Raw genomic sequence first — 24,514 nt, forward strand, 5'->3', positions numbered from 1 at the left:
GAGTCACGTGACGCCTTCATACCTTCCCCCAAAATCCCCATCTCTCTCTCTCTCTCTCTATCACACACACACACACACACAAAAACTGCAGCAGGACACTTAACTTGAGATCAGTAAAACAGTCTTTATTGTAGAAAAAACAATTTCAGACTTTCATATAAGGCAAAAAAAAAAACCAACAACACAAAATAGGCTTGGGACATAAATAATAATGTTTCTTCCTTGGAAAACCCATATATTCTTTCAGCGAGAAGCACTGGTCACCACACTTTTACAAACCCACCAGAATCACTCATTCTATAAAAAAACCCTGGGTATTTAAACATGTCATGGCACAATGTGGTGTATCCAGTCCACTCTTCCATTTCCCTATGTTCATGTTCTATTATTCTTTTGTTGCTCTTTTTGCTAATTCAGTGACAGCTGACGGTCATTTAGGTCCTTATACAACACTGGGACAATCAGGATGAACAACCTAAACTTGTGAAATATAACACTAAATTCTATGCAACACTGGGCTGCATGTAACTGTGTCTGTGTCCAGGTGTAAGTGTGCCCAGGCATTTGTACACACCATATGTTCAAGTACAACAAATCTAATATGTCATAGCGTGAAAAAAACCCCCACTATGACTATAACAAGGTGTGTGAAAATGTACTGCCATGCATCAGTTCTGATTAGTTACGCAACTTACAGGGAATAAAGTGGTTTTTTTTCCACCCAAAACACTACCCTGGACTGTGTCAGATTTTTTGGGGGGAGTCTGACCATTTTCTTACGTGCTGTGAGTTCTTTCATTCCTTCCACAGAGCACTTACTTTGGTTTTTGATTCTAAGTTATTGGAAGCAGAGATTGCTATCACATGTAAATAAAGAAAAAGAGAGAAATTCAGTGAACCTATTGTATACCTATTATAAAGTCATATGCAAGGAAATGTGCCTCTGAATAATAAGCCAGTTTGAGAAAAAAAAACTGTTTTGAAGGCGGTGCATGTAAAAATCCTTTAATTTGCTCAAAAACCACAGGCCCGAGTGCTCTGTTAATGAAATGAATGGAATACAATGAATCACACAGGCCTCTTAAAAACGTGAACTGTACTTTTAAGGTTCAAACTAACAGGGAGGAAGCCGGTCCCTACAGTCACTACTGAAGGAAAAACCTCACCACAGAGCCAGAGTTCATACTGAGTGCAAAGAAGGACAAATGGGAGTGAAAAGGGCACGAGTGTTTCTCAAAACCATCCAACAACCTTAAGAACATGTTATCTGTCACAGCGATGCTAATACTGTCCAGGGGCTCGACATTGACCCAAACAATCTCTGGGCTCAGAGCATAACAGCTGGGGGGAAAAGGAGTGTTTGTAGAGAGGGAGCGAGTATTATCTGTTATCTGCAGCAGTGTTCTTTGGTCCTGTGGGGTTCACAAGGAAGGGGGAGAGAGGGGCAGGGAGGTGATGAGGAGGTTTTCCTTGTCAATCATTCAGTTTCACTTAGGCCACAAGGTCGCCGCCACTCCTGGCCTCGTTCATGGATCCATTTGTTTGATACTAAAGACAGAAAGAAAAAAACATAATAATCATAACCTTAATCTAGCCCTTTGATTACTTTAGACACAATTCAAATGTTTACTCTTCTTGTCTTATAAACTCAAGACCAGGTCTGACTCTTGGTTATGACACTGGGTTAACTTGCACTCTCTTCTACAAATACTATGGTCTCACGAGAGATATTTAATCAGGTCTTTATAGATGGTTTTATAGGGAACCAGACAAAGAGGAGCTCACCCCACTTGTTGCCGACCAACACTGGACAAGCTGCATGTCGGGTACTGTAGTCTCCCTCCCCGCTGGCAAACAGATTGTACCAGAACACTGCAGTGCCCTGAAATACGCACAAACAACAGGCAGCAGAGGTTAACAGTGCTGCAAACCCTCCAGGAATAGCCAGGAATCTCAGAAAGTCACCCTCAGTCACCTAAATGAATTCCCAAAGTGACATCCTGACAAGTGTATGGCGATTTGAGAAACTTTCTTTCTGTGACATCAATGAACAAAACAGGCAAGTGCTTATAGTCCATGATCCTATTCTGGATGGAAACGTTATTAGACTGTTGTCTTGTATGTGTGAGAGGGATATTGTGTGAATGAGTGTACCTAATGTGCTGACTAATAGGCACTGTTCCTCACTGAGTGGCAAAAACAACAGGCACGGCATTTTGCACAATTTTATTTTGTTATTAATTAATATTTGTAGTGTGTGCTTTACTTCAAAACAAACAAAAACATGTGGGAATTTGTTACAGCATTTAGTTGGCTATATACAGTAATATGACCAATTCAGACATAGCTACTGGGTCAGTAATAATGTATTGTAATAGATGGTGCAACATAAGCGCTTACCTTTTGGGGCCAAACTGCTGCACCAACATCTGGGAATACTGTAGCTCCACCGGCTGCTACATCACTCATCTACAACAGAGACAGAGAGGCAAAAAGAGTTCAGTCAAATAATTCTGTAGTCCTACTATATGTTGAAGCTCAGGGGCGATATGACTACAATAGTTACTGTTAGGTTGATTCCAGTTTGCAAAACACACATTTAATGATTTCTGCATGGTTATGATCCGTTTAATAATTCGACTGGTTTGCATAAATATTGAAATTGTATTTTGTGGCACTGTTTACAGAAAATATCACTGGTTGTATTTTTTGTCCCATCTTTCCTCGTTCCAGCGGTAACATCCTCCTTATTGCATCAGCATAGCAAGTCCTGCTTTAACTCCGATGTTACATAATGAAATTCCTTCAGTCACTTCAAATAACTATCGGCAAGAGCTTTTTTACCAGTAATGTTGGCTTTCAGATTAATAATGGCTGCATCTTTTCTTGTATATGCTGTACATGTCCTACACTGTTAAAAAATGTACATTCGTGTAAATAATGAGTGTGTGGTTGACTATTAACTGTGCAAAACTGATACAGTACTACAGTTACTTAGTATAGTAAAAGTCAATTAAACTTTTTGTTTGGTAAAAATAAGGGTTACATCTTATTACTGAAATTATCCTGCACTGACCCATGGGACCCAAATCTTTCACATGATTTTCCATAAGATGTTTTTTTAAAGTGGATATAAATTATTTATTTCACACTTTTTATTATATTTTTATTTATATTTATATTTTCTTTTTCTGCTTGTTCCAACACTTCTTAGAAGCTTAATGATTCCTATAATGAGTGAACAATTTAAACTCATGATACCATGTTTTTATGGCTGCACCATTGCTTCATTTTACACACATAGTTCATCATGAGATTTTCAGTGTCTTTGGAAATATTAGGATATTGACTAGAATTAAAAATAATGTTCTGTGGGTTTGAACAATAATTGTCCACACAACATGCATTTGTGAACCCACCAGCATTTTTGACACATGGAAGAGTTTAAGATGGTTTGGCCCAGTGTAAGTTGAATTAAAAGTTTACAACATTGATCTTTAGGCGTATTTAGGAAGAGTTTACTCACATAGAAGAGCCATGTTGCTATGCGGTTCCCAGTGCCCAGCTCTTTAAAGGCATCTGGCTCATCTTTCTGTGGAGAGAGAGTGAACATCGGGTTTAATGTCCTGCCATATTAACACTACTGTACATTTATTGAAATTGCCTTTTGTGAATCACAAAGGGTCTTACCCTTCCGAAGTCAAAGTGAGGTTCGTATTGACCTCCAACGCCATAATTTGCAACCTTTAGGGATCAATAAAATATGATGTAATTCTCACAACTATACAAATCAGGTTTCCAACAGACTAACAACCACAGAAACAGAGGCTTCCTGAGGGGCATGGGGATTGTATTATGTTTTGTTTTTATATAATGTGTATAAAAGAAATATGTTGATTCAGTAAGGTTTTGCCTTGTAATAAAAAGAATGTTGTTGAATGTCCACAACCTTCAGCTAATGAACTCTTTACCTGCAGCTCTTCTGCAGTGTCCATTTCCAGCCCTGTGAGATCTTCAATTCTCTGGTTGATCTTTTCAATCATTAGATCTTCATAGCCAGTGAGCCAAGCACTGGAATACAGGAGGGAAAGCAGAACAATTGAGAAAGAAGAGGAATATGTTATACAGCATGTCACTGAGGCACATATATTTGTCCACTAGATGGTAGTAAAGATTTCTTCTGAAATAGGCGACAGAGACATGTCATGCTGAAAACGTGCCATGAAAAGCTTAAAAAGAAAAGTTGGGAATTGCAATCAGATGATGATGAGGGAAGTGGAGGTATGAAAAAAAGAAAAATAGGAAACTGGCCCGAGATTCAGAATCTCCAATCAGCTCAGGGTACAGGGTTGTTCTGATTTCAAACTATGTGCGTACTTGAGAATGGGGAAATTTTGTACACAAGTCTGGGTGAGGACTAAGGCAAAATATTTTCATGGATTTAACTTTCCTGACACTACCTGCCTTTCATACTCACTCTCACACTCCAGTCTACAAGAAGGCCCCTGATAAATCAGCTCTTGACCGAGCATGGAAATTAAGTCTTTCTTGTGGACTATTAAAACATGTAGTTCTGCAGACAACATCATAAAATTCAAATTGGTATTTTTTTTCTGGCTAATGCACTAAAAGGCCACAGTATCCACATAAAAAAACTGTCAAACCACACATAATATTATGATAGAATTGAAGATAGAATTGAAGATACAATATATATATATATATATATATATATATATATATATATATAACACACACACACACACACACACACACGTGACGAGAGAGACAAAGACAGAATCAATTGCTCCCAACACACTCAAATTTAGGGGATTTTTTAAAAGACATTCTGAGATTTTCTGCAGAACTACTTTGAGATGTGTGTATGTGTGTGTATGACAGACGCAGTGAGATGAGTCATCCTTTTTAATAAGTCATATTTTTGAGGGGATTCTGGACCAAATGTGAGCAAACAATTTATTTTCTTAATGTGTCTTGCAGCCAGTTCAGAGAGAGGCCAAACTTGTCTGAGTATATCCGTCCGTCTGTTCCCCTCTATCACTTGATGTTCACTGAATTTGGAAATACATGCCGGCTAACACGTACGCATACAAAAACATCAAAAGGGACACCACACCCTTGCACCCACATGCACCCAAACATTAATTACCAAGATAAGTAAAACCAAAGAAACTTGTTTTTTTGGTGGCTTGCTAAGCCTGCTATTTTTCGGGTAAGATGTAAATTTAACTTACACTAGTCTTTAATAGTTTTTAATGTTGTACACATGTGTACGCATGTGTATTCAGACTCAGGCCTTGGAAGTTTCTTAATCTCTCTTGCTGATATGGAAGTTGAAGAAGCATAGTAGAACCGTAGCAGCTGTAATGAGTTCATAGAAGAATGTGGTACAGATTAATTCCTGGAAAGCGCAATGGGGAATAGAGATTCAGTGCTCTAGACCTCAAATAACCTGGGTAGGATGGCTGGGGGAAAGAAAGCAGGTTGTCACAGCTGTGCAATTCCATGAAAATCCCTAAATCACTGGGTAAACTGAAAGAACAAAGAATATTTCAGCTACACCAAAAACAATGACAGAGGATTGTTTAGCTTGGTTTAAACTATGTTTTACTACCTTTTGGTGTTCTAGCAGAATTCTGTTCAAGTTTTAACTTGAACCACATTAAAACCTCCTCTAGAGTTAGGTTTCCAGGTGTAGCTAAACATTAAATTTTTTTCCATGGTGTTTACTGGGTGCAGGGCTGAATAAGTGTTTCAGCTTGGGCACAGAGATAAAGATGAAGATATGTATGGAGGAGGAGGAGTAGGGGAAGGCATTGTGGCCCTCCTAGTAACCTGTGACCCCTTACCTCTTGGAGACTCTGTATTGGGCCGTGGTAAGTTTCCCAGTTTCAGGGTCATGCACCGTGGCTCGCCTTAGCTACAGTAGTTTCCGCAGCAGAAGGACACATGGCGGTCGAGGAAAATGAAAGATAAAAAAAGGAAGAAAAGAAGGACGATGGAATGTGATACACACAAGAGGACAAGTGGAAAGTTAGAAAGAGGAAAGGGAGAGAAAAGAAAGGCAGATCTGGTCACTAGTTGTCAATGTTATTCTTAAGAAGGGCCAAGAGAGTGTTTCACAAGGCAATGCTAGAAACCAAATTTCCATTTTAAAATAAGCAACTTTACCAGTTGGGAATTAATGAATGCCTCTGATACACCTCCTGGCTCACAAAAAGCAGCTATGTTAATATCAACTAGTAGAAAAAGTAACACATTGTCCTTCTCCTCTATCTTCTTGTGTTACCTTTCTGTAGCAGACTCCTGAGCAGAAACATATCCACAACAGAGCCACAAAAGGCAACAGTGCAAACAATTTTTTTCCAAAAAACTAAATATCCATTAGCTTTGTCTTTTTTCATTGGTGAAAGCACCATGAGATAATATCTTTTTATCAAACATTCTTTATAAACACATAACAGTCTACAAATGTTTATAAATGCTGTATAAAGCTTTGATCATTCTCAGCTGGATCCTGTGCTTCAGCTCGGGAGCCTTTAAGCTTTGGAAGAGTGGAGAAATGGAGTTATACGGACGGACGGGTATACAGCAGAGAAATGGGATAAGGAAGTGAGGGAAAAAGGATGAGTAGATCTCACTTTCTCCCTCTCAGCTCTCGCCTATATCCTCTGTTCTTGGCGGCTCCTGGCTATGCCTTACCTTTTGCTGATCCGGTATGGAGCAGTCTCCAGCACTCCAGTGATGGGGTTGGAGATGGTAGCCCTGCGTAGCTGGGAAGCCAGGGACATGATTTACCCACACACACACACACACACACACACAAAGATGTGTGTGCCTGTGTGCTTGCCTAACTAGCAGAATCACATCAGCCTCACAGTTCTGACCTCCCACTCCTCAACACACTAAACCACATAACAGAAACTGAAAAATCCTAACGAATCACAGTAAACTGTAAAGTGACCTATAGCTTTATACAGTACATGCATCATATGGCATCATGAGAACAATGAAACTATTGAGCTTACTCGTGGCTTGGCCAGTTGCTTGATCCTCTCAATTTCTTTGTCGGAGATGATGTCAATGTAACGGACAATGTAGGGGCGGTCCCACTCATCTTGCTGTTTGACGGGTGCCAGCACATACTTAGGGTTGTGATTGTTGTCGTAGTAACGACAGAACAGGCGGCTCTGCCTCCGGGGGGTCTGATTGAGAGAAAAGCAGGGAACAAATGAGTTTAAACTGAGGTGTATTTTGAAAGTTAGAAAATGTGTTTTTGTGTATCTCTTTGTTCTTCCTCACCATTCTGATGCCTTCCCCACGACAAAGCATCTCATACTTCTTCCTCTCTGGGATCAACTGAATGGAAACCTTCTTTTTGGGCTTCTTCTTCTCAGTTGTTTCTCTTTTACCTTGCTCTTTCTGCTTTTGAGTTCTATCCTCTGCAGTCTTTTTCTGCTTCTCCAACTGGAACTCAAAGTACTTCAGGTTGCCCTTGGCGCGCTGGTGCTCTGGGTCTGAAAATGGGAAAATGAGAGGCCAACACAGATAATAGTGGTGATTACAAACAGTGATGACTGCAGCAGTGTCACCTAAGAATATCATAACCCTGCAATCAAAATAACTGAGCTTCCAACATGTCATAATTATATGCTATTTATTCAGTCTGACCTTATCCAGTTCTCAGAAACAAGATTTACAAACAGAACAAATTAATTCAGGGGCTCATTTGGAGGAATAACGAGGTCACCATCCAGGCTTCATCAGAACATTGTTTCAAATTCATGTTTCAAGACAATGACGTGAAATGTATTGCAGCATCCATTATCAAGAATATCAAGTATCAGGAAGAGCAAATGCAAGTAATGAACTTTTTAGAAAATAAATTCCAAGTCGAGGCTGGTAGGATGGTGTTTGGCCATTGAAAAGGATATCACCAACTTGTCAAACTGTTCCACCAATCCTGTTAATCACAACCTTTCCTATCCCCACTGTACCAAATGGTTTCCCTATATAGGTACGCCATACAAGTCTCTGTGATTCCCAAAGAGAATAAAGCCCTCTGGCCAATCACCTTGTAGAAGAACAAAATGAAGACTTTGAAGTGGCCTAGTCAAAGTCCTGACCTGAATCCTATTGAGATGCTGTGGCATCACCTTAAAAAGGCAGTTCATGCTCAAAAACCCTCCAATGTGGCTGAATTACAACAATTCTGCAAAGATGAGTGGGCCAAAATTCCTCCACAGCGCTGTAAAAGACTCATTGCAAGTTATTGCAAATGCTTGATTGCAGTTGTTGCTGCTAAGGGTGGCCCAACCAGTTATTAGGTTTAGGGGGCAATCACTATTTCACACAGGGCCATGTAGGTTTGGATTTTGTTTTCCCTTAATAACAACAACAACCTTCATTTAAAAACTCCATTTTGTGTTTACTTGTCTTATCTTTGACTAATATTTAAATGTGTTTGATGAGCTGAAACATTTAAGTGTGACAAACATGCAAAAAAAAAAAAAGAAATCAGGAAGGGGGCAAATTATATATATATATATATATATATATATATATATATATATATATATATATATATATATATATATATATATATATATATATATATATGATGATACAGCATTACAGATTCATGTTTTTCTTTTAGACCGTAATATCCCCCCATTATCCCCCCTTAGCACCCCAGCAATCCCCTCTCTGCTGTTGTGCTCTAATCTAATCAGATGCAGGTTAGAGAGTTACAATTATTCACTGTCAAATGAAGAAAACACATAAACCAAGTCCTCTCTGATTACCGTAAAATCACTACTATCAATAAATAAACAAACATCAATAACAGGTCATTTCTAGGATGAAGGTCTATCGAACTACACAGTATTTGTTTAATTCCAAATCTACAAACAACCACAACAAATTTCAGTGAGATTTTAATCAGACTGAAACAGACAAACGGACTGAAGGTGGTAAAAACAGCAATTTCTAGAGAAAACCTCACAGAGTTGTAATGGCATGGATGTTTTGGTCTAATCATAGTAATGGTGTAGTCCGTTTATGTCTGCGTGGCTTGGAAATGTTGGACTCTGGTTCTCCTCTGTTTAGTATGTAATTCAGTTCAAACCAAAGTGAATTTTTACAAAGTCTGGTATCTGTGCAGGTATGGACAAAAACTGATAAGAAAAGCGCACTAATTCCTAATCTATCTGATGTTTATGTGACATTATTTACCTTGAGCAGAAATTTTAGAATCCAAAGTGATAATATCACTTCACATTGCAAAACATGCCTCCCAGTATACTTTTCAAAATTGGAGAAGTACTTTAAATTGTGGAGGGACTCACCCAGTTCAAGCAGCTTCTTGGTGTACTCTAGGGCTCGCTCTATCTCCCCCTGCTGGTAGATGGAGTAGCTGAGGTAGTCGAGCACTGTCACCTTATCTAAAGTGGACTCCTCTCCCTGATCAAGCTGTTTCAGGGCCTGGGCCATCCACAGCTCTGTGTGGTAGTAATCAACATCAGAGTAGGCAATTTTCCCCAGCTCGTAACAGTCATCCACTGTCATTCGGCTCTTGTGTTGCACTCCTAGTATGCAAAGGATACAGGAGGGGAACATTGGCATTGAAGAAAACTTAACCATCTCCTTTACAAAACAAATAACACAGAAACCAAGAAAAACCTTCTATCCCCATATTGTCCGCCTTTTACTGTGACTTTCATGGCACGTAATCTGTCTATGTCTGTTAATTTTAATGCTTTCTGGGAAAAAAAATAGGTCTTTGGAGATACAAACTTTGTGCCAGGTAGATGTGTGTGCACTGATTTAAGGCCTTTACCAGGTAGGTCTCCTGTGGAGATGGTGTTGGCATCCAGTCTGTAAGTGTCTTGTAATCGGATGAGAGCTTTAGCAGCCCCGGTCTGGTCCTCATCTGTGGGGAAGTACTGTCTCTGGATGGTCAGGTTAGAAATAAATCCTGAGAGAGATGGACAGGAAAGGACAGTGAAACATATAGTAGGATGATGATTCTGTATGGGATACATAACAACCACACAAGTGGACAATAACTCTCTCACAATAGTCAATGAGACAGCTTGGAGTGACTTCGATCTTGAGTGAGGAGATTTATAGTTCTATTAAGCCAGACATGCAGCAAAAACGAATGAGTAATGTTCTCTACTACCTCAATAACTCATGTTAAGGGAAAACAGAGAGGCACTTGATTACTACTAAAATATATCAAGTATGAATGAGCAGCATAGTATTGCTGTAAACAAACAAACATATACAGATTTCCCTGGATTAATAAGTGTCTTTTAAACGTCCTTTGCTTTGGTTTTTTTAGCAAACAAAAAACATCCCCGCATTCTGGATACACTCTGCTACGCTAATTAGGCAGGTCCAAGATCTATCGATCCCAGGAAATGTATAGAAAGCCCTGGACCAGACCAACGTCAGATAGTATTGGAAAATCCTCTTTTGTGTGTGTTATTATCTTCTTGGGCATCACTAGCATGATATTCAGGACAAAAGGTAAGCTCACTACAGAAATATATATACTAACCATACATACTTTCCTGTGATTTTAATGTAGCATCTGGCAAACACAACCTACAAGATAATATTAGCATATTGAGTTAGTGCAGAGTTATTATTTGAACCAAGTCTGCTTTATCCATACCATCAGTGGTGTCACTGAGTACAAGGCTCTCCAGGTCCCCCCACTCTGTGTTCAGCCTCTTCATCAGTTTGAAGGCATTGACAGGGTGCCCCAGGAAGCCCTCGGGGTCCTGTGTGGCTGTGGCTGACAACGAATCCAACTTATCAGCCCACCTATCGCAAAGATGGTAATACAGAGTTAGGTGCACTGCTTACACTTGAATCTACAAGCAATAATAAATTATTAATCGTAAATATTAAAAATTGTGTGTAGTACAGGTACCTGCATAAGTGTCCATTTTTGAGCGCACTTATGTGTATGATACTGTATGCTTGTGTACATGTATGCATATCAGTCCATGTGTGTAATTTTGTGTCTACAAACTCACCGTTTGACCTGCTCGAGCTTGTTCTCCTCAGCTCTGATGTAGTCCTTTAGAGAGGTGACAAGGTCTTTTTCTGTGTATAACAGATCTGTCATCTGGCCTGAGGAATACAAATCAGAAATACTTCACCATCAATACTGCAATGATAAATTACAAAGGGCATCACTAATCTTAGCAAATCATTACAGGATCCTACAATGTCATGACATGTTTTGCTTGCTGTAACTACTTTTGGCAGGAACTAGAAATGTAACTAATTATTGAATTAAATAACGCAATTACAATTTAAAATTAAATTTTAATTTTAATGGGCTTGTTACTTCAGTGAGTGTGAGCTTGCTGTCCTGGAAATATGGACATTATTTTTCCATCCATGAGATCAATGACAAAAATATAGTCCTGAGTTGTAGTCTATGTGCAGGTGTGAGAACATTATCCACATCAAAGACTAGTAATTCTAATCTGCTGAAGCACCGAGCAAAATAACAAGCTTCTACAAAGCTAATCGCAAAAGACCGCAATGCTTGCTCTGCTGACCAAGGAGGAGCCACTCCATCCAAACAGCCACTACTTCCACAACTTACTTTTCATCATAGTGATAATGGGTGCAATGATAGATAAAATTTGCCAGTTGTTTTGTTCCATAATCTGCCACAGCAACACTAAAGTAATATAGCTATGTGTGCATTAATAAGAGAATTGAAGCAGATATTTAAAAGTAGCGCAAATGTTGTTTTCCATAGTAACTGTGCTTGCCGGCTTGTTCAGGTGGGTGTAGATGAGGTTCAGCAGGAAGATGATGGCGTGCTGAAGCCTACCAGCCTCGGCTGGGAGTTGAGGAGTCCTACTGAACTCTGTCCCCCGCTGATTCCACTGTCCCCTCATATACCTTAACTTAAATGCTGCTATATTGTTTTTGCTACATGTACCACATGTTCATTTGCACTACCGGACTATTTATTTATGCATATACTGCATCATTTGCACTCCAGTACTATGTACTGAATACTGCAATAACTAACTGCACTACTTTATATTCATTGCACTACTGTTCAGTACTACTGAACTACCCAGTCCAATTCTATTATTGTACATATCCATCAGTATACTTCTGTTTATAGTAATGCCATCTGTATATAATGTCTATAGTACCAGTTGGAAAATATTTTCATATTACTGCATTTATGCAGACACTTTATATCCTGCACTTGCTTATTGCACTTCTGGTTAGACCTCAACTGCCTTGTACTTGTACATGTGCAATGAGAATAAAGTTGAATCTAATCTAATCTAAAACGTCTATTCCTGCGTGCATTGATGTGATAGTGAACAGCTGTAACGACAGAGTTTCCCCTCAGGGATCAATAAAGTATTTCTGATTCTGATAACTAATTACTTTTATATGCAGTAATTGGTAAAGTAATTCAGTTACTTTTGAAAGAAGTAACAAGTAACTGTAACTAATTCCTAATTTTCAGTAACAACACTGGTGGTAAAACATAAAAATTTGAAAAAATAATCAGTGAAGTCAGCAGAGGGACCAACTATTTACAACATGCATATGTTGCTTGATGGTTTTACCTATGGAGGTGAAGAAGTCATTGTGGGCTGAGAGTGACTGCAAGCAGCTCAGCAACAATAAACACCAACATGGTAGCTCCATCCTGAAGAAAAGAGAGAGAGAATTAGTTAAATTGAGTTATATTATCAACACATTAACTTGAAAATTTAATCATGTATATTACAAAATAATCTCATCAAGGTTAATCACAGAAGTGACTTTGTGTAGTGTGTTGTCTATGACATATGACACTCGGCTGAATATTTCTTTTCTATCTGCTGATATCCAGATCGATCTCTGCTAAGGCCACAGCTCCAGCTGGATGTCAGATATCAAAAGCGAGATGCCTTGCTTCCCTGGTAAACCCTGCCCTCCTCGCAATCGCTACTGGCAAACCATGGTGACTCCTGTCAGGGCTCTACTGACTGTCATGTCAGACACGTATTATAGGCACAACTTAATATTGAAGGCTGTCAAACTCCAACATCCCTAAAATCAGACAGATGTTACAAGCTCCGCGTATTAGTCATGTATTGTCTGGGTTACTTGAGCCCACTCCCCGTGAGCCACAAAAAAACATTCCAGACCCTACAACTCATCCAGTTGTCCTAAACCTCCCTGATTTATCTGTATTGCTGTGTCCCTTTACCTCCTCCAGTGCTGTTCCTACTTAATTTAAAACCTGGTTGTTACCACAGACCTACTGTGGACAGTTTAACTTTTTTCTCTTCTGCAATAGAAAATAGTTCCCGATGAAAACTGTTGACTGCAAGGTCTGTGGATTGTCCAGAGTAACTGGGGAATTATTTCTGGAAAGGCATGTTGCTGTTGAGTGAGCAGATGTCTCAGCAGCAGTTATCTCAAAACCTGGGGAAAACTATCTGCATGGTTGAATATTACTAAGGGTAAGTGGCAAAATGTGTTTTTTTTTTTTTGTGATTTGGGTGAACTGACCATTTAGAATGAAAATATATAATCAGATGCACCAAAAGGTATAGCAAAAAGAGTAATCAAAGCCTTGAACTAAAACACTCCTCAGTCATTCTCCTCAGTCATTTTAGAAGTGCAGCCTCCCAACCACCACACAAAGCCAAATATAAGTCTGTGGTTGCTGTCACTGTGTCCGGTTTGGTTTTGGAGTTGGTACAGCCATTACAACTACAGGGCTTCTGGCCTGTGAGGAGTGGCACTGTGATCTTTCTACCCATACCGACAGAAATGAGAAGAGGATACAGACAGACTGGCAGAAAGAAATGTGCAGGCACATAGCAAGGTGTGAATGTCTGCGTAAACACTGTATCTTAAGAGTATGTACACGTTTATATTATTCTGTAGTTGAAACTAGGCAGCAGAAGAGGACCTGCTAGGACAATAACATTTTCGTTACTGTACTAAAATAAAATGTGTAATTTAAAAAATAGACATCATAGGATACATGTGTGACATGTTTGCTTTTAAAAATTCCTGGATCCATACACCTGTATTCTGATCTGCACCAAAAACGAATCACTTGTTCTTGCACTTGCCAATTGCCTAACTTTCCATAAATAATAATTAATTTAAGTTTGTTTATCCTAACTAACAAACAAATGGGACTGAAAACCCAAAGCTTGCTACATTTCGGTGCCGCATTGTGATTATAATAAAAATGCTTTCAAAGCAACCGACAGGACGTAGACGTAGTGGTAAGTGGTGGAAAGAAATTATTCCAACAGAATCACAATTTCCCAAAATTATACAACACAAGTCTGAAGCTATGTATACAGACTATATTTATTCTCTCTTGGAGGGATGTTAACCGAGTGGGAATACCTGGTTTGTTACCAAGACAGCGGAGATTAGTAAACTATGACCTTTGGGTGTTTTAATGGATTATGTAGTTTATATACAACACAAGTAAGATAACAAGCTGAGCAGGGCTCTTCTCTTACTTCTTGAAAGCTCTGCCTTACTAGAGACAGTATTGTGCTGTATATGGACTTGAGCAAGACTCTCCTTAGGACAGACAAATAAAGACAAAAGGCACTTTCATTAACAGACATAACACTACTCTAATGGCTTTGATTTGGAAACTTAATTTGAAGTCAGAGCAAGTGTACCGAGGATAATAAATATAGATTTATTTAAGCTAAATTTGTTGTAAATGGTAAAAAATATTCAGAGAATCAATTACGGCAGGGCAGCCTCTAATTTAGAGGGTTCTGTTTCTTGCTGAAATTCCTTCTTAGACCTGCAACAATTAGCCGATTGAGTGAAAAAAATGTAATCTGCAACTATTTTGATCATTTTCCTAATAAAAATACCAACACTTGATGGTTCCAAGTTCTTAAATGAGAAAATTGACTGCTTTTCCTGGTCTTACATTATAGTAAATTGAATATTTCTGAATTGTTTGTCGAAAAAAAACAAGACTTTTAATTATATTTTTCACTATTTTCTGATGTTTTATAGACCAAACAATCAATCGATTAAATATCTAGAAAATAATCTGCAGATCAATCGATAATGAACATAATCGGTAGTTGCAGCCCTACCTTGGTTATGTTGTTTCTAGATCTATAAATGAGCTGCTTACGTTCAAAAATACTTAATCAACCTCTGACTTTAATAGAGAGAGAAAAAAAGTACTCCGGGACATTAACAGAGGTTTATCTTCTACAGTACTCCCTGACTGTATAATAAATATGGCATGAAATACATGGTAGTTTTTTTTCTAAATAATGGATAAACACAAGCGGTGTCAAGTACAATAGTAGCAATACCACTGGAAATACACCTTCAGGATTGCTATGCACACACATATACACACAAACACCTAGTGCCAAAGTAAAGGTCATGCATGAAAAGTCCGTCTATGCAGATTTGCAATCGCATTCACTGGAAGCAGACAACAGGCTCAGACAGGTTCTGATTTTGCCACAAAGACAAGCCTTCAGTGAAAATAAAAGGATTATTTCATATGACATTTCAATTTAGGTCAGCAGCAGGCAGCATAAAGGAAGGAAAATATATCTGTCAGAGCTCTATGTATTTGATTAAATCAAAATGAAATTACATTAAATTAAAATCTAAGTGTATTTAAATAGAAACTGCAAGGCAAAGTGGAACTTAATCAGTATCCCGAACTGTTACTACTGTATTTCCAGAATATGTGGTGCCACTCAGTCCAAGATCCCATAAATATGCCTCTGCCACTTAGATTTCCAGGATAAAAACTCAGTAGAATGTAATTATTGTAATGACAGGGTGACAGCTACTGTGCCTCTCTTGTTATAATATTGTAGAAGTGTAATGTCAAGATTAAAGCTGTAAGTATAATAGTTATAATTTAGATTCATGTGTCCATGCCACACATGAGAGTGAGTGGTAGTGAGAGTGTTTGTGTGCTTACATACGTGTATGTGACATGTGAGACACTTGTGAGGCTGTGATTAAACAAGTTATAGAAAACTATTTTGCATAAAATTTGCCTGAAAGTTGTTGTTCTTTCTGACCTCCCAAACTATGTGTAATTAGACTGTAATCTGTTCAGACATGTCCATTAGGAGACTAGAGGATGTATCACAGTGCCTCTGTTAGCAAGGAGGGATCCACCCTCAGAAAGCCCTACACTGACAGATAATGAGTTGTGATGCTAATTACATTCCAGGAGTGAACAAGTTAAGTGCAGTTGTTATGTCACAAACATTTATCCACAGTATCCGCAGAGACAATTTAGCCTCAAGTGGGTAAAAGTCAGAAGGCAAATAACCATTAATAAAATATGATTTCCATAAAATTATTAATGTATGGTTTATCATGACTTTAAAATATTTTACATCAGCACTGTATGCTATTTCTATACAAAATGATCATATTATATCACAAAAAAAGTGTACAGGGCAGGGGCAAACTGAGTACAATTCACACACTTTAAAATATGAGTATTAGCCTCACTGCAGTCACTACAGTTTTGAACAAATGTAAGACTACTGTTCTCAGTCTGCATCGTATTCTAGTAGCTTCTTCTCTGAGAAAATGCCTTCAGCATTTCACAACTATCTTCTCCAAGTTTTACTGGGAGTGAAGCTGTGGAGTCAGATAACACAGGATGTGGATGGAAGAGGACTGCCACGTCTTCGCCCCTCCCCGCCGGGGAAACTCATGTGAGGAGGACTGCACACTGTCCAATGTCTGACTCATTTTACCTGCAATAACCCCTCAGTAACCCCTGCAAACTCACTGACAACAGGGGGGCTTTTAATTTCTGGAAGGCAGCTGGTGCTGTTTGTTTACTCCCAAACTAGTTTAGATAACCTAATTAACGTTAGCTAACCAACAAGGCAACGTAAAAAATAAAGTTTCCAGCTTTTATCCCTAAATAGCATAATACCGTGAGCTCACTGCAGTGTATCAGACTGTGTGACTGTTACTGTACAGAATGTTTTAACCAATAAAATCCGTGTATATGATGTTGTTATTGAGTGTAACGTTATGCAATACAGAGCAGAGTGAAGGCAGCAGCATCCCACGCTGCATTCCTCTGGAATGCTACGATATTGATGCTAATTCCATAGGAAAAAGCTTGGTTTTCTTTTCTCGCTATTTTCGACTTGGACTAACTGAATTTTGCTAATTTTACTCCCATATTAATCGATTCCGTCTTATCATATTCTTTGCTGCTGCCGAGAACCGTCGCATATATCAAAGTTTCATCCAGGTTAGCTAGTTTTCAGCTAGCTAACGTTAACCTAACTTAAAGCTAACGGAATGTTGGACAAAATAGAAGTTAGCAGTGTTTAACGGTCGCAACTGAAAACGGAAAATACGGTGAAAAAGACAGTCCATAACCGTAGGATGACACGAGAACTACCCGAAAAGGCTACAACGCTTTTAGATAGACTAGAATGTGAATATTTAACGTTACCTTAACCAGAGCATCCTGTAGCAGCAATGTGTCCCCGGTCGTTGGGTCTTCTGCAGTCTCAACTAAAGCAGACTCGGTGCAGTTAACGGTAAGATGATGAACACGGAGTCTGTCCGGTGGTTCGTCTTATCGGTGATGTTTCGGCGCACTGGTGGTTAGGGCTGGATCTCTGAAAGTCTGAGTCTGAATGCTACGTGCAGATTCTCACATGCATACAGCCTGCTGCTACTAGAGACTTTGGGGGCTGTCGTTTGTAAATTGCTAGGGGAGGTATCTAGTTATCTTGACCCGTGGTGAGACAGACATGGATGAGTATTTTGGGGTTTTAATGTCAAAAATGTTCGTGTACCAACTAACGTCACCCTTCTGCCACGTGTTGAAATTGTGCTGCAAAACTCAGATTCTTCTATTTATCTGGCCAATGCTGAAATATCCACCATTTAAAAATCACTTTTTTTAACTATATACTTTCATTGACATAGCTTTGGCAAGGCATGTGTACCCTAGGTTTAATAGCTCCATTCAAACTGATGTTCTGTGTAGTTATGCAGTGTTTGACTTGGCCAAATAACCATTTCACCATTTTCACCTGCAACCTCCTCTTCCTATTTCTCCCACATTCCAGAAAATTCCTCCCTCCCAACCAAAAAGTGTGACTGGAGGGAGGGGATTCCTGCTGAATGCTACTGAGTTCAACAGGGTGGAGCTAAGAGAGTGTGTTTGTGTGTGTGAGAGAGAGAGAAGCAAACTGCAATATTTCTTAGATGCCAGACATAACAAATCTCAACTAGCTAAATCTCAGTGGCATGCCCTATGTAAATACTACAGACTGTAAAAGTCTGTGATAAAACACAGGCTATTTGCAAGCCTCCATTCCGTTTTTAAGTACTTTTCTACATGCATGACTCAAGAGTATCAGAACATCATTCACCTTATGGAATAAAATTGAAGAAATGAAGCCTTTCTAATGTAAAACGTTATAAATACACTTTATTAATGTATATGTTCTATCAGCTATCACCAAGCAAAATGTCATCACAAGGAATATATTATACTGAGTCATGCAGAGGTCACAAAACGATCTTAACATCTGTATGATTATTTTTGTTATTGAGGCATAGCACAAGAAACACTGTGTGCGGGCTGAAGATTAATGTCAAACTGGTGGGGGAAATACTCCTATCCAGTCTTTGAGAGTCTTTCTTGCAGTACAAAATCCACCTCTGTTTGTTCAGTCTCAGCTTATTTGACACTTTAAGCAATGTGAATTGTAGAAAAAAAATACACTTTCTCTCAATGTGAACTGTTGAAAAAAAAACAAAACATCCAGCGTATCTTCCTTTCCATTCCAATTCTTACTCCAGTCATCGGCGGATGTCGTCCAGGGAGGTGAGTCTGCTCCCAAACAGCTGCTCCTCATAGGTCAGTAGCTGACGCAGGAAGTTCACGTTAGGTGCCGTGCATGCCCTCCTCTCCTTCAACCAGCGCAGGGCATGAAGCAGTGACCAGCGTCGATGCTCCATGAGGAAGGCCAGCGTTAGTGCTGAGCTGCGACTCCTGCCCATACTGCAGTGGACCAAAACGCGGCCGGCAGGCTCAGCCTTCAGCGCCGTGTTGATGAACCTGGATGCCAGCGGCAGTGCCTCCACCAGGTCCTGCTGGGCATCATCGCTCAGACGCAGCCTCAGGTAGCACAGCGTGTTGGGGAAAGCATCAGGGCAGTTGGCAGTGGCATTGACCACATGTGTGATGTGTAGATTTTTGATGATGTGGTAGTCAGAGGCATGGGAGGCAGAGCCCTGGTAGAGAGCTCCTTCCAGGATCTCTGAGGGGTAGATGGTGAGGGTGTGCCGCTCAGGTTCCAGCAGGACCATATGTGGTGTGCAGAGGAAAGGGTAGAGGGCATGGAAGGCTGAGAATCCCCCCAGCAGGATGACAGGGTCCATTCCCAAAGCACTGAGCTGGAAGAAACAGCGCTGGAGGTCTGGGGAGTCTGCCCTGGCCCTCACACTGCCCACTGAAATAAGCACAGACAGCCAGGTAGATTTCAACAAGACTAAGAGTCGACAGCCATGCTAGTGGCTATGTGAGGCTGTACTTAGGTACAGTGGTGCTTTGAGCAAAATGCTAATGTCAACATGCTTACAATGACATGCTGATGCTAAGTAGATATAATGTTTACCATGTTCACCATCTTAGCTTAGCGTGTTAGCATGTTAACATTTGCTAATTAGCACAGAATACAGCTGAGGCTGATAGGAATGTCATTAATTTTACAGGTATTCGATCATAAAACAAAATATTGGACAAATTTAAATTTTGGCAAGTTAGTGGTGCTAGGTGTAAAGTCAGGGGATCACCAAAGTCAGTAGGATTCATCCTCTGGGGACCAAGAATGTTTGTAGAAAATATCATGGCAATGCATCAAATAGTTGTTGAGATATTTCAGTCGGGACCAAAGTGGTGGACCGACCGACCAACAAACTGAGATTGCCATCCATAGAACCATGCTGCTAGCATAGCTAAATCAGAATCAGAATCAGAAATACTTTATTGATCCCCAAAAATGTGGTTATGCCGGATTAGTAATAACTTAAAAGTACATAAGTGTATTGTGTGTATCTTCAAGGTTGAACGTGGATTGCTGACCTGGGCTGCATCCTTCCTCTGCATACAGCAGTATTATAGAATACTTCTGCAGCTCTATACAGCTGATTAGACAGCCCAGCTCAGGATGGATCACCGTCACGCTGGCCCGCGCTGTCACCACGTGACTCTCCTTGTACCTAACACACACATTCATCCATAATATGCACACACATATAGATTGTGTCATAACTGTAACAGCCACTTTACACAATGTTCTTCTATAGTAGTTCTTAAAGATGCAGGCGATATCTGTGGAGCCATATGGCACAGAGGAATAAGTTACAGCATGTCAGGCTTTGGATACACAGACAATACTTGTTAGTAGGATTAATTCATTGTTGCTTTTCATCTTTTCATTTGGTGACAATAAAAAAATATAGAACATCACCAAACCTATGCTTTAAATTGGTAAATTGTCCCAAAAACTGTACCTCAGGTAACTACGTCAGTAGAGGTCCACTATGGCTAAAAAGAAAACAAACTCTACATGTTTGTCCAAACTAAAAAAGCAACACCTATACAAAGTAATGGAATCTTGTACAGACTCCTGCAGTATATGCTATCTTTGTGAAGTTTATAATGATCAGTTTTTTTTAAATAGATGTGTTGATTCAAAGCTTTTAAGACCAGATTGGGCTGTTGATGGATTGCATTTCACTGTACAAGTGTTGCCTTTCTTATGTCTACTCATATTTATAGTATAGTCTATACATGACAAAGCTTCTGCATCTGAGGACCGCTGGTGTATCCATGCAACACCCACCTGTCTGCGCTGCGACAGTCCAGGAGGAGAATGTAGTAAGGATCATGCAAGGCGGGCTGGCCTTCCTCTGCGTTCAGCAGGTTGTATGCTTGCTGTGGGGTGATATAGCCTCGCTCTACACAAGCTGTTTCTGGAAGTGCAGGAACTAGCACCTCGTCTGGCTCACACACTGCTTGCAGGCAGAAGAAATACAAAGAGTACAGTGTGTCTGCATGTGCGTAGTTGTGTGTGCATACATTTTTTGTGAGTAAAGGCAGAGAGAGTTAGAAGTAAAAATACACCCTTTACCTTTGTTCCCAATAGGTATGATGGAGGAATGGTCACTGTCTGTACTATTGACCTCTCTGTCACAGATGCTGCTCACTGTTTGGGATGCGTTGACAGGCTTTCTGGAGGCCGCTCTACAACTGTTATTCACTCTGATACGAACACAGAGACACGTACAGTACACACAGAGAGGTGCAATCTCAAGACAGCAATACAGCAACATTATAGGAGACAAAACACAAAACCAATTTATGATGACTCCAATGCAATAGATTTTTACAAGTATAAAAAACAGCAGAACTCTTTACCTGGACAGTACTACGCCCATCTCGTTTAAGTCATTTGGCAGATGCATCAGCTGTTCCCACCAGCCCTTCATTAGAGGAACATGCTACACACCAAGAAACAAAAAGATCATTTTAAAAACTTTGAAAAATCAAGAAGCCCAACAGGAAGTAACGAGGTAAAAAGATTTGAAAAAACCCACTATGCACTATTTGTTGTAGCTGTGATTCTTACTCAGCCCTGCTTAAGCCTTGCCCTTAATTTAGCTGGTGGTCTTGGAAACACAGTAACGGTTAAGTGCTCTAGAGGGCCACATGGTAGCTGGCTGTGACAGGTGACGGAGGAGAGACCTGGATAGGAGTCCTACTTCACCCAAATTAACTCCCAATAGTTGCAATGTACACGGTAATTTGGTCAGGACAAGGTCTCACGTTTAAAATCATACAAAGATTAGGGCAGTTTTTAGATAACAGAAAGAAGGAATGCATAAAAGTACACATAGCAGGATACTATTTACTATAAGACAAAACTGTGTTTAATGTCTATATTAATGGTTAATAAACCTTGGGGTAAAGGTAATTTTGGGGTTGCCACATGAAAACATTGAACTGACAAATCATAGATTGCTTTTAATCACAAAGGATCAGGGCAGAAGGGGTAAAACAGCTAAAAAAGACAAAACAGGCTCATGTAAGCAGAGAATATGCACCAAGTGAAGGGACCCTTCAATAAAATGCAGCTCCACAACCTTGCAAAAGACACATTCATCCATGATAGCGACTTACAACTGTAATGTAACATAATAAACAATGTATTAATAAGCTAATACTGACAATTTATAAATCCCATGTAAGTATGCCCAATGTCAATATATCACATGTATCATCCACACCGCCGCAAAAGATTTGAACCTCATTCTAGTTGTTCGTTGAAAAATTGGAATTTTGAATCTTACTGTATGTTTTGCTGTGCCCCTCAGTTGTCACTCTCAGCCATGTCATCACCTCTCCTCCACCTCCACATCACTTATTCTTCACTTTACTTTAGTCACAGCCTCTCCACCCCTTACCCCCTTCCCTCCTGCCAAAACACTGCCACCTCCCCCCATTTTCCTCGCAGCACCCTACGTGATGCTCTGTGCCTCTCTTGCAGCTCATGATCATGACTGGTTTTACCTCTTTTGGGATGTAGATTCTTGACTCCAGCCTATGAGCCAACAGGCTTTATGTGTCAAACTCAGCTCATTCCCCTTAAAGACAATAGGCCTAGTTTACTATTACTGCTACTACCACTAGTGCAGATCATGCATGCAACATGTATGTAGGTAGATAGATAGACAGAAACTTTATTCATTTAAATGGGAAATTCACATATAAATCACAAAAAACAAACAACATAAGGACACTAGAAGAAGTAGATAAGAAAAAAAAAGTTGTTGGCAGCCTCTGTGTTGTGCTCTCTGGCACTTTTTGTGTTTTTGTTCAGTTTTCAGCTCCCCTTTTTCAATTACATTCACCGGGGAGGAACTGTTGAACATTCGACACTTCATTCTACAAACTTTTTCACCTCTTTTTAAGTTTAGCAGAGATTCTAGTTGGAGGAGCAGCCGCTCTCTGTGGGACTTGCCGGAGCGCTGTTTAAACTGCGACAGCTGGGATTTCGAACTGTGCTCCTGTCAAAACATCTGGTGAATGTCCGCTCTCTGGCCAACAAAATGGATGAACTGCTGCTTCTCAACAGAGCAAACACTGACTTTTCAAGATTGTTGCTTTTTATATATATATTTATATACACATCTAATTTTTCACCTACTTGTATGTACATAATAGTTAAATGTTTATGTTTACCTATCTTTGTTCAGCTTTGTTGTCCTTGTTTTTAGCTGTATGTCTATTTCTATGTATCTTCCTGTAAATTGTTCTTGGAACTGTGTGTAAGTACAAAAAAACGGAGTCAAATTCCTTGTATATGTACACATACTTAAGCCAATAAAGCTGATTCTGATTCTGGTTCTGAAATTCTTACAGTTTCTTATTGTCCCTCCACCACAGCTCAACAAGGAAACACTGGTGGGGAAACACAAAAAGGGAATTTTGTAATAAAAAGACTAACGTTGGAAATATCCACCTGAGTTGATTGGCTCGACTGCTGAAGCCCTATATTAGCTTCAGCTGAACTTTTGAACACATTATTAAACGAAAAGACGACTGTGGATTTTGCCCCTAACACTTACTTTGTAATCGCATCAGGAAGCAGTCTCGTGACGGTCAGTATGGACAGGAGGAACAATTGCAGCGACCAAAAAACTGTCAATGAACATATGGGCATGTGAGTGTTTTATTAAGATACTTTTTTTTTTTTAAAGGGGAAGCTATCCTTTAATCTGCATAAAATGAAAGTAAAGGAGTAAAAAGTACAATGTTATGTAGTGGAGTAGAAGTTTTTAGTTGCCAAAAATTTAAATACTCAAGTATAGTAAAGAATAAGTATTTTAAAATTGTACTTAAATACAGTACTTGAGTAAATCTATTTTCCATGACTGGTATAGGGAATGATTGAGGAAAATATATCAAACCGACTTATTTTGAAAAATTATGTTTTCCAAAATACCAGTCTTATTTTATTTTGTTGATACTTGTTATTCCTACAAACATCCAAAGCTTTGTGAGGAGATGTTGTGTGTCTACTAATATCAAAACAGAGTATGACTGCCCCCTGTTGTTCCTGAGTGAATTTATACACATCATACACATCAGTGTGCTTACATCCAGCATATGTACACACATGATCAGTCACCATCCTCCATTTTATTGTTGGTGGGGTTTTTTAATGCTCAGCCAGCCTAAATGACACCCAGATCCATGACAGAAAGCCCTCTGCATCTTATAGGATTGTTGCTATAGTAGTCTGGATCAATCAGAGGCCCCCATGCATGCTGCTACTGTGTTTGTCTGAGAGCTCCAGTGTGCACAGGCCTTCATGCTCTCAGTGTGATGAGTCTGTTTGCTTAAGCAAAC

At 39.5% G+C, this 24,514-nt stretch overlaps 2 protein-coding genes across 7 annotated transcripts; both read right to left on the reverse strand.

Annotated features, from left to right (window-relative positions):
• Nucleotides 1-104: 104 nt before the first annotated feature.
• Nucleotides 105-17,758, reverse strand: p4ha1b (prolyl 4-hydroxylase, alpha polypeptide I b). Of its 3 annotated transcripts, XM_044214156.1 has the most exons (16): nucleotides 17,534-17,741; nucleotides 12,648-12,730; nucleotides 11,070-11,166; nucleotides 10,703-10,854; nucleotides 9,860-9,997; nucleotides 9,369-9,608; nucleotides 7,324-7,538; nucleotides 7,050-7,226; nucleotides 6,724-6,794; nucleotides 5,871-5,936; nucleotides 3,972-4,071; nucleotides 3,691-3,744; nucleotides 3,527-3,592; nucleotides 2,401-2,469; nucleotides 1,786-1,882; nucleotides 105-1,548 (listed from the first exon to the last, which is right to left on the reverse strand). In XM_044214156.1, exons 1-16 carry the CDS (start codon nucleotides 17,545-17,547, stop codon nucleotides 1,478-1,480), a joined length of 1,710 nt encoding a protein of 569 aa, XP_044070091.1. In that variant the 5' UTR covers nucleotides 17,548-17,741; the 3' UTR covers nucleotides 105-1,477. The 3 variants fall into 3 exon arrangements, with proteins under 3 accessions (XP_044070091.1, XP_044070089.1, XP_044070090.1); XM_044214154.1 differs by lacking the exon at nucleotides 5,871-5,936 and having other exon boundaries at nucleotides 17,534-17,758; XM_044214155.1 differs by lacking the exon at nucleotides 6,724-6,794 and having other exon boundaries at nucleotides 5,871-5,941; nucleotides 17,534-17,740.
• LOC122884349 (serine/threonine/tyrosine-interacting-like protein 1) lies at nucleotides 17,535-23,327 on the reverse strand. Of its 4 annotated transcripts, none has more exons than XM_044214159.1 (6): nucleotides 22,453-23,327; nucleotides 21,521-21,603; nucleotides 21,234-21,364; nucleotides 20,946-21,117; nucleotides 20,183-20,319; nucleotides 17,535-19,550 (listed from the first exon to the last, which is right to left on the reverse strand). In XM_044214159.1, the coding sequence occupies exons 2-6, from the start codon at nucleotides 21,589-21,591 to the stop codon at nucleotides 18,898-18,900; spliced, it is 1,164 nt and encodes a 387-aa protein (XP_044070094.1). In that variant the 5' UTR covers nucleotides 21,592-21,603; nucleotides 22,453-23,327; the 3' UTR covers nucleotides 17,535-18,897. The 4 variants fall into 4 exon arrangements, with proteins under 4 accessions (XP_044070094.1, XP_044070093.1, XP_044070092.1 ...); XM_044214158.1 differs by having other exon boundaries at nucleotides 21,700-23,327; XM_044214157.1 differs by having other exon boundaries at nucleotides 21,521-23,327.
• Nucleotides 23,328-24,514: the final 1,187 nt, after the last annotated feature.

The sequence above is a fragment of the Siniperca chuatsi genome, linkage group LG11, assembly GCF_020085105.1.
Source record: "Siniperca chuatsi isolate FFG_IHB_CAS linkage group LG11, ASM2008510v1, whole genome shotgun sequence".
In the NCBI taxonomy this organism is placed as follows: domain Eukaryota; kingdom Metazoa; phylum Chordata; class Actinopteri; order Centrarchiformes; family Sinipercidae; genus Siniperca; species Siniperca chuatsi.

Bases quoted from the DNA above. Each gene is read 5' to 3' on its own strand.
- p4ha1b (XM_044214156.1), bottom strand. The intron at 9,998-10,702 runs GTATGGATAAAG...CATCTCTCTCAG, and splicing joins ACTCAGTGACACCACTGATG to GATTTATTTCTAACCTGACC. The intron at 6,795-7,049 runs GTAAGCTCAATA...CTGGCTTCCCAG, and splicing joins AGCAACTGGCCAAGCCACGA to CTACGCAGGGCTACCATCTC.
- LOC122884349 (XM_044214159.1), bottom strand. From the start codon at position 21,591: ATGAAGGGCTGGTGGGAACAGCTGATGCATCTGCCAAATGACTTAAAC. The intron at 21,118-21,233 runs GTAAAGGGTGTA...TCTGCCTGCAAG, and splicing joins CATACCTATTGGGAACAAAG to CAGTGTGTGAGCCAGACGAG. The intron at 20,320-20,945 runs GTGGGTGTTGCA...TGTGTGTGTTAG, and splicing joins GACTGTCGCAGCGCAGACAG to GTACAAGGAGAGTCACGTGG.